The sequence below is a fragment of the Pelophylax lessonae genome (genome assembly GCF_965119305.1).
Source record: "Pelophylax lessonae genome assembly, chromosome: 2".
Taxonomy (NCBI): Eukaryota; Metazoa; Chordata; class Amphibia; order Anura; family Ranidae; genus Pelophylax; species Pelophylax lessonae.
Window position 1 is genome coordinate 45,302,580 of NC_138769.1, and position 9,949 is coordinate 45,312,528.

General features: G+C 39.5%; 1 protein-coding gene across 1 annotated transcript in view; it reads left to right on the forward strand.

Annotated features, from left to right (window-relative positions):
* LOC309547407 (uncharacterized protein) overlaps positions 1-9,137 on the forward strand; it is a 38,388-nt gene extending 29,251 nt beyond the window's left edge. Inside the window, exons 2-5 of the mRNA XM_082247249.1 lie at positions 2,640-2,717; positions 5,022-5,171; positions 6,642-6,725; positions 8,988-9,137. Coding sequence (XP_082103375.1) covers positions 2,640-2,717; positions 5,022-5,171; positions 6,642-6,725; positions 8,988-9,095 — 420 coding nt within the window. The 3' untranslated portion in view covers positions 9,096-9,137. The remainder of the gene's footprint in view (positions 1-2,639; positions 2,718-5,021; positions 5,172-6,641; positions 6,726-8,987) is intronic.
* The last annotated feature ends 812 nt before the right edge of the window (positions 9,138-9,949 follow it).

The window sequence follows — 9,949 nt, forward strand, 5'->3', positions numbered from 1 at the left end:
ATTACTCTTTTTCAGTGGTGTATGTCAGTCCCATACATTGGTCTTGTACGTTGGTTGGGTATGACAGTTGCAACTGTACTTTTTACACCACTTCAGGCTTCTTTCTTTGTGCAAGTAACTGGCACACCACTTCAGACTGCTGTCTGAGCACATGGCCATTATGCCACTTCTGTCTCCTTTTTGAGCGAGTGTCCATCATGCTGCTTCATTCATTTCATTGAGCAGATGATCATTATGCTTCTTCAGTTGTTTACATTGGACTTGTACGTGGGTTGTGTATGTTGGTCAGGACCTTGGTGACGTTGTTTTTTTTTGCAACTTCTAACAACACTTCAGGCTTCATGTTTGTGCAGTGCAAGTTATCATCACACCGCTTCCGACCTCTTTCTTTCGTATGATGGTCACATACATCAACCCCGTACATTCTGGCTTGTATATCAGTTGTGTACGTCGGGTGAGTATGTTAGTCGTTAATTCAAGACCACAGTCATGTACATCGATTTCTTGCATCTTTTAACTTCAGGTTTCTTTCTTTGTGCAAGTGATCATCACATTGCCTCAGACCCCTTTGTTTAGGTAGAAGGCCATTATGCCACTTCAGTCTTCTCGAGTGAGCATCTCTCTTGCTTCTTCTTCTCATTTTATTGAGCAGATGGCCATCATACTTTCCCATTCTTATAATGAGCAAGTGATCATTATGCTTCTTTAGGTTTTGTATCCTGTGTAATCATATATCTCTGGTAATACTGATCCTTGCGGGATTTACACAGGAAGAATTAATGCAAGATATTTCATATTTTCAGTTGTAGATATTTTTTGACTGTTTAGAAATCAGTTTCTTTCCAATGTATTTTAAAGTTTTTTTTTTACTATCGAACAAATTCTGAACAATGAGTCATCCAGTGAGGAGATGTCAGAGATCTCCGAGGCTCCCAGTACGGGTAGTAAGTTGTGTTCTATATTCTCCTTCAAGCACAGCGTTCTTTTCTGCAGTAATGAGTCACTTCATCTGCAGTTAAAATATTTTCTCACGTTCCAGCAGAGTTCTTTCTTCTGTGGAGTTTAGTTCAGCTGCTCGTGCTCACAGCCTTCAGAGCTCCACAAGTGTGAAGCTTCAGTCTACGGGCTCCGTCTTTTATGTAGAATGTAGAGGGCAGATTAGTCAGCTCTAGTAAGAAGCAAACCACACAATTTGTGGAGCATGCCCAGTTCATTTCACATTGGTAGAGGCATGTGAGCAGACATTTACACAGCTCTCTCTATGTCTGAGTGTAAGAAATTGCTTGTGGTATGAAATGCACTGACATCGGTTTTGCTTGTTAATAGTGTCACACCAAACTCCAATGGTGGCCATACAACTTGTCGCTTTATCCGGTTTTGGGCAAAATGTGATGATGGAAAAACCGACTTAAGAACAAAAAAAATTAATAATTTAATGATTTGGCTTAGTTTTTTCAAGGCTATGGATTATATTCTTATACAAATGTATTTGATGAAAGATATGAAAATTAGTACAATTTTAAAGTGTAAAAATTACATAGGTAATCAGGATAACCAAAAATCATCATCATGCACTGACACCAGTTTATAATTATTTGTGTTTGGTAACAATTGCTTGCTAATAGTGTCACACCAAACTCCAATGGTGGCCATATAACCTGTCTCCCCATCCAGTTTTGGGAAAAATGGGATAAAGGAGAAGCCGACTTAACAAAAAAAAAAAAAAAAGAATAATATAATAATTTTGTTTATTTTTTTTCAAGGTTATAGATTATATTCCGACACAAATGTATTTGATGAAAGGTATGAAAGTATTGAAGTGTAAAAATAACATAGGTAATCAGGATAATCCAATATCATCAATCACAGATTAACACTTTGTTTAAAAAATTGCTGTAACATTTATTTTATCATGCACAGGTTTCAGAATGTATTGCCATATGTAGAAATTTCTTGCTTTTTTTTGGTATAAATTACATTTCTACTGAATATGTGAAACTTTAAACTCTATGTCCAGCCATTTGTTTTTAGTTATGGATAGAGTCGGGAAGAGTTGGAACTCTTCCTGACTCTATCCATAACTAAAAACAAATGGCTGGACATAGAGTTTAAAGTTGGAAGTTGGAACCTCTGTCAGGGTTTTTACTGCTTTTCACTACTCCATTAGAGTGTCTAGAGTAGATTATCTGGGTGACAACAATTTCATCAAATAGGAAGGGAGGGAAAATCTTCAACAGAGACATAGACAGCAAAAATTAGTTGACAAGGATTCTAAATTTCTCCTATATGTTAGTTTATGAAAAAAAAAACACTCTTTTTATACATTTTTTCAGAATAAAATGTAATTATTTTCAAAAGTCATACAACATAATAGATAAAGATTAAACAGCGTACATGTAGCGTGTATATTTTCATGAGATTGGTTGCTCTCAATGCTGCAGGCAGCTTAGTCTTTCCATCTGTTCTGTATATGCTATAGGTTTATCTTTCTTCTAAAAAAGTTTTTATTGATCTCTGAAGTTTTCACAAGCGTGTTCTTTCCCAGGAATTGTGCTTTATTTTATTTGTTCTCCTGCACGTGTCTATCATTGAGTGAATGGTTAGCATTAAACAGTAATTTTGCTTTCATTTATTTTTAGAGTCCTTATGACAGAAATCCACCAATTGACAGCTGTGGCATCCCAGAATTCCTAGATGATGCAATGTACAATATCCCAGTGAGTTCTGTTTCATTAAGAGTTATATTTATAAACTACAATATAGAGTGTCTTATAGTCTGCACTGGGCTTAGTTCACTAAAGAAAAATTATCTTTTTTTTTTTTACTGTATTCCCAAAAGATAAAGTACATGTAGTAGTATGTCCCATGTCCTTAAGTACGCTGTAGCATGAGCTGCGATAACAGAAAGGGCGCCCCCTGGTGCACAGCTGCCTGACACCCAACTAGTAAGGAGAAAGCTGCTTTGCTTTGTAGGTCCTGACTCTGATTCCCAGCACTCACCCTAGGCCTAGGCAAACACTTACAAGGGGAATAGAAAGGGAGGTGAGGCATGTTACTCCATTAAATAACACGTCTTGGGGATGCCTTTAACCCGCCTGTGAAGTGGTGCATCTGTACAACGTATACAACCCACTAAAGCAACACTGACATTTGCAAAGAGGAAAAATTGTTGTATAAATTGCATTTATATGGCAGCTTATGGCTACTTCGTTTTTTTATTTAGTTTTTTCTTTTTTTGTAAACAAAGCAGCCAGTGATTCCTTCATCTGTACCAGACGCTTATCCAAAATGAGGGTCTGGTACAAATGATAAAGGGGGACCCCATTCAAAAAAAAAAAAGGAAAAGGGTGTGGGATTTCCTCTAGAGATACATACTAGACCTACATTGAAAAAAATTGCCATTCAGAAAAAATAAATAAATAAACAAGCAATCAAGATGCAGCAGGATCACTCCCTGAATGCCTGACAGTGGCTGCTTAGCCGCATTCTGAAAAGCATTCCACTGCAGATCACTTTTCAGAGAATATAGTGTGAACTTAGCCTAAATGAGGTGAAGCTCTGCAGACTTTATTTATCCAATCATGTGCAAGCAAAACCCTATTTCTTCAATTTTCTTAATAATAATTATTATTATTATTAATATTTCTGTAGAGATTTTTTCCCTGGGGGACTCAAAGCACTTGGTGTTGGGAGCTTTGAGGAGAAGGATTTTTCAGGTGTTGCTATGGGGTCTGTTTTTCCTTGAATCCCCGTCCTTGTGATTGGGTATTTCTTTGCAAAGTGAATATTCACCGCATCCACTAAGTGAAAAGTCTCCTGCTAAGCGCAAAAATCATTTTGAAAGTCAACATGCTCTACTTCTTTGTCTGAAAGCTACTATAGGGCAACGGTACACATCTCTTTATGAAATAAGACGTTGGGGTCGAATTAATTAATAAATAATATGTGAATAAATGAAAAGCTGTGGAAGAAATGGACTGGATGGCAGCACTCCAAAAAATGAGTCCTTTATTGAAGAAAACAAAAATGCAGAAATACATAAAGGATGATCATACCACAGCGGAGATGATGACACTGGCAGATAACGCGTTTCATAGCTGCCAGTGTCATCATCTCCGCTGTGGTATGATCATCCTTCATGTATTTCTGCATTTGTTTTCTTCAATAAAGGACTCATTTTTTTGCCATATAGTCCATTTCTTCCATATGCTTCTGTTGCAACCAGGGTGTGCACCTGAATTTAATTTCTGAGGCTGAACTTTGAACGGAGGCTTTTTGTCCTGGAGCAACACAGTGTCTTGCTTGTGTTTTGAAATGAAATGCTGCGTTCACTTCAACTGTCTAATAACGTGCAAGTAAAAATCTTATGTATTTAAATAGTAACTCCACTTTTGTTGAGAAAAAAACATTCCCCACTGGGTGATCTTTGTACATTGCAAGGATTTTAACAAACATTGTTGCAGATTCCTACCTTTTGTTATTCTGAAGAAATATGTGTGTTTGTCTGTGTCCATGTGGAAAGTGCATCTAATGGGAGTGGTTTCATAATTATCAGTCAGCAGGAAATGTTTCTGGGGGTGTGGTCAGTATACATTCTGTGTACAGAACAGCTCCAGGCGGCCATATTGCATTGCATTTTTACAGCAGTGCAGATTGAAAAGGAAAGGTCATTTTTAATAACATTCAATTACAATATGACTTGTGTCACTATTGTATACGCTGTATTATTTTTTATTTTATTTGCAATTTTTTTATCCTACGAAGTGGAGTTACCCTTCAAATTCCTGTGCACATGATTGGGTATTCAAAGTGGGCACTGAGATACCTTATTCACTAAGCGAAGATTCACATTGCAAAGTGAACTTTTTTGTATAGTTAATCAACCCCAACAAGATTCTGACACGTCGGAAACAGATATAAATATTCCCCTTAGGTTTTCTTTTAGTAAACAGGAGACATATTTCTCCATCTCACGTAGCAAAAATGTAATCCATTCATATTGCTGTGTCCTCTGATTTCAGGTGGAGGATGCAGCTATCGTTATTGAAGAAGCCGGTTATCAAATGATGAAGTTTATTCTTTTACATCACCGAGGACTCGGCTATGAAGAGGAGAAATGGAGGAGAATGGTGGGAATTTTAGATGACTACACCAACATAATGGCTGGATGTGTAAGTCTACCAACATTGCACTTCTTAACTGAATTTAAACTGTAGTCCTTCTTATTGGTTTGGCCTAAGTTTAGGTTCTCTAAGGAAATGGTGAATGGCTCATCTGGAGAATCTGATTTACTTAATTAGGTCCAAAGGACTACTTAATGGTTCCCTTCTAGTAGCTACAGAATGCTTGGTGGGCCCATCAGTCAGACCGTCCCTTTTGTACTATTGCTGCCCACTGGTGTTAGGATAACACCTAATGAATACATGTAGTACTTTCCTATTAGACACATCACAAGTGGTGGAAATTCTCCTCCTACAACCCCTTCAACATTAGGAGAAAGGTCATTCTCAATGAGCAGGGCTTGCTTTTTGAGGTAGACAGGGCACTGAACACCTTGTACATAGTGAACTATTAAGTAAGTTGAATTTTGCCCGGTGGGGTAAATTATGGGGTTCGCCCCCCCCCCCGAAATACCAAGAAGAGATTTTTTTTTTTATCCCTCATCTCTAATCAGCACAGGTGCCTATACATATAGGGGTATTTATATAAAATGAAGGCACGTCTAGTCAGGTTGATGAATACAAATATATCTAGTTGGTTGAAACAAATGATCTAAAGGTTTTAAAGAACCAAGTGCCTAATAAGCAGATCGTTTCTATGCTTTCAATGTTGATCTAGATGAGCGAGTATGAGATGTGTAATAAGAGGTCAATATGCTGAAAATATGAAAAAATAAATTAAATAAATAAATAAAAAGTGAATGCATAATAACCACTTGCCAACCACCCCACATATATATACTGCGGGGCGGCAGCTCTCCTGCACACAATTATGTACAAGTACGTGATTTCACTCTTCCGGGTCTGCAGCACGCATGCGCACTGCCAGTAACTGGCTTCCGCTGTGATTGGACACAGCGGGAGCCTTTCACCAGGTCCAATGGACCCGATGTCTGCTGGGACCCACTGATCGTTCCAAAGAAAGGCAGAATGGTGGTCTGCCCATGTAAACAAGGGAAATCGCTGTTCTTCTACTAGGGGAGACAGAGATCCTGTGTTTCTGCTAAGCAGGAACACGGATCTTTGTTTTCTCACAGCCAAAGCACCCCCCCCCCCACAGTTAGAAAGCACTTCCTTAGAGCACATTTAACCCTTTGATTATCCCTGATGTTAACCACGTCCTTGCCAGTGTCATTAGTATAGTGACAATTCATTTTTTTTTTGCACTGATCACTGTTTTGGTGTCACTGGTCCCCAAAAAGTGTCACTTAGTGTAAGATTTGTCTGCCGCAATGTTGCAATCCCGGTAAAAATCGCTGATTGCCGCCATTGCTAGTGAAAAAAACCCCCAACAATTCCATAAATTTATCCCATTGTTTGTGAGCCTTCTTTTTTAAGTTATTTATTTATTTATTTATTTATTTATTTATTTATTTGCTTATCAAGCTGGTCATTTATTCTTTTTTAATTTTGTGTTGTTAGGTACCAGCAGAGAGTTACAACCACCCCCTTCGAAAACCCATCGCAGATCACTTCAAAAAGTTGGAGACCATGGTGGGCAAAGAGGTAATTTCCATATGTGTAACAGTGAGTTGTGAATTGACAAAAGCTTGGGCCTGGGAAAAACAATTCACAATTTTTTATGAAGTTGGAAATTACATCAATGTCTTCTTTGTCAATGAAACGCTGACTAGTATCCTCACAAATACACATGTCAAATTTCTTAAGGTATGAGACCCATGGGTTAAATATCGCCATTCAACGCTCTCTACAGAGAACTTGATAGCTTGAGGAATTAATCATGTGAACCTAGAAACCCTTCTACCAAGTTTCTCCCCACCCACTCCTTTTTTTCCTCACCCACCTACCAATCGTTTCCCTCCAGCATTTTTATTTCCCCTTCCTTTCAGTTCCAGTTCGCTCCTGTCTTTAGATTTGTATGGACCATAGGTCCCCACAAAAACTCATACTTCTTACTTTCTTCCTATACTTACCTTCAATGTTTCCCAGCCTGGGAACATAAATCTTAACAAAGACAAAACTAAATCAATACCCCCTCCTAGTCCCCTCTCCAGCCCACATTTCCTAAACCTCTCCTTTCCCTCTTTATTCCTTCCTGTTTCCCTCTTCCCCGGGAATGCCGGGTCCTACAATAGATTTTGATCAGTTGTGTGACTTTTTTCCTGTTTAAAAATCTGTGCTCAACTACTTTGAACATCATAAAGAATGCTGACCTATAGGACCGGTTTACGTCTGTGCGGTGCAATTTTGGGCATTTCATTTTGGCGCATATTCGAACATTTTAGATGCAATAATATTGAACTCTATAGAACATGCGTATTGATGAAAGTACATTAAAGTTGCAGCATGCAGGACTTTTTTTTAAAATGGGTCCTAAAAAAGACTCACTAAAACTAAAAGTGCTACATATATAAAGTTTAGTCTTGTCCAACAGCCTTTGCTTACAGTCAAATACATGAATGTTCAATCCCCAACCCATCCTTACTTCAATGTAACAGAATTTAGTCACAATTCAGCTATTTGAATATAGTCTTGGCAGTATCAGACTCTTGAGAAGAGGCTCTGGTATTGGCAGGGCTGGATTAAGAACATCATGGGCCTGGTGATGAGGATTTTGATGGTTCAGGGCTTCAGGTATGAATGAACACAGACAGTAATTGGAAAGGATCAGTACCCAGAGAGTAGGGGGAATCTGATGAACAGTCTGGGGTGAACAGTGCGGGGGGGGGGGCAATTATAAATATTGATCTCCCTCTGGCTCACAAAGGAAGCAGCTGAAACCCGCGGGAGGGAGAGAAGGAGAAGCAGCTTTTAGGTGCTTCATGTAGAGGCAAAGAGGGAGAATGGTGCTTGTAATTACCCCCACCACCATACCAATAAACCCCCAGAGGTGCCAGGTGCCTCTCATGTGGCCCCCTACTGGCTCTGAGCCGAATAGTCAATCTGCCCCTACTGGGCCTATATTAAGGTGGGGGCCTGGAGCTGCAGCTCCAATTTCCCCTACGTTAATCTGGCCCTGGGTATTGGGTAGAAAGTATGCTATTTGACTTCTGTGAGTTTGTTCCCAGCTACTTACTGCACCATCATTATTTTCGAGCATTGTGAAATAGACACCAATTAAGAACCCTACAAGCCTATATCCATGGGGGTGTTTTTCCTGCCTTTCAAAAGTTCCCTCACATTTTTACCTAAATGGAAGCTGAAGCACTACATCACTGCTAAGAGGTTTAGATACAACTTTATTCCAATAGGGTCAGGGGGACAATCCACAGATCATGTTTTGGAGGTTCAAAATTGCCCCTTTCATCAGGGCTTGGCTGCCAAACCAACTGCTGACAAGGCCAGTGCTTGGAATCACAATAGAAGAAATAACAGTCAAGGTTCAGATTACTCCTAGTCCATATACATTGTTTTCAATTAAACCCTGATATGCATTGGGTACCCTTTGGATGGTTCTCCTGACTTTCATTGTAGTAAAATTATATCTGGACCTTTTAGCAGTGGTGTAGTGCTTCCATTTCATTTTTATTACATTATATTGCAAGGTGACATGGAGATCCTCTGGGGTGTAGAAGCCGCCAGACCAAGAACCAGGTTAATAATATCAACATCAATGCTTCAAAATAGCAAGGCTGTAGGATAACCTTGAGGGTTCAGCATTTGCTTTTTTTATTCACTTTCTTTGATTACATTTTTACCTTTATAGAGTTCTCCCTGGGGTCAGTTATATCTTAGGTCAGTGACACATATCTCTGTTAGTATTTTCTTTCTTATCTCAGGTAATCTCATTCTCTGCTTCTTTTGTAGAATTATACTGAGTGCACCAAATGGAAGAGTACAGTTGGGATGCAGGAAATTCTTGATTTGATTTCAGTTCTGAACTCATGTATACGGGCAAACACAAGCACCATCTGATCAGGAAACAGAAGAATTTTACGCATTTACCTTTTAAAATAATTGTATGTCTTTTCACCGGTTTTTAGACCTACTTCTACTTTGAACTATTTCAATTCCATGAGCAAATGGCACTTTTTTTTTTTACAGATTTGCCAAAGGTTCCTATTAGTACAGAAGATACGACATTTTTCATTCATGCTGCTATCGTCTCATTAAAATTATGTTAAATGTTTAGCATAAAATATTTACTGGTTGTGTGGATCGTAACCACTAAATTGCAATAATTCACTTGTCAGTGGACAATGTGCCAGTGGTATAATTGGGAAACAGGGTTGATATGGCAAATGTAAGAAAAATATTAAAATGGATTGGGGGAATAGGGGAAAAAATTGAGGTATGGGAAGTAGGTCATCTGGGAAAGCATGTGGGGCCCGCCGCCTTCTGATTCGAATGGGTTGAACTGTCCTAACCAGTTTGAAGGGAGCAGGAAAGCCGGTCTGGAGGGTGAGCCCGGTGGAACTGCTCCTGGATGTAATGGGCTGAGGAACAGGATGGCGAGGGGAGGGCTTTCTCTCCTGGGTTTTGATCTGGCTTGCTTGTGGGCCTGTCCCCAGTTGTAGGTAAGCTCTCTCTAAGCTGTCCAGGTTCTGAGGTCTGCTGGTGGGGATAGGCTACGCTCGGTCTGGCCGGGGGCTGAGATAGAAAAAGCCCGTAGTGTAAGTGCCCCTGGGGTGGCAGCCCAGGGGTGCCTTAATTTCTCAATGGTGAGGGGCAGCTCGCTGTGAGTTCTTTTGGCACCTTGGTCACTGCACTATGCACACCTTTTTCACACCTGCCTCTTGGGACAGGCCTTTTGGCTTGCACCAGAGGAA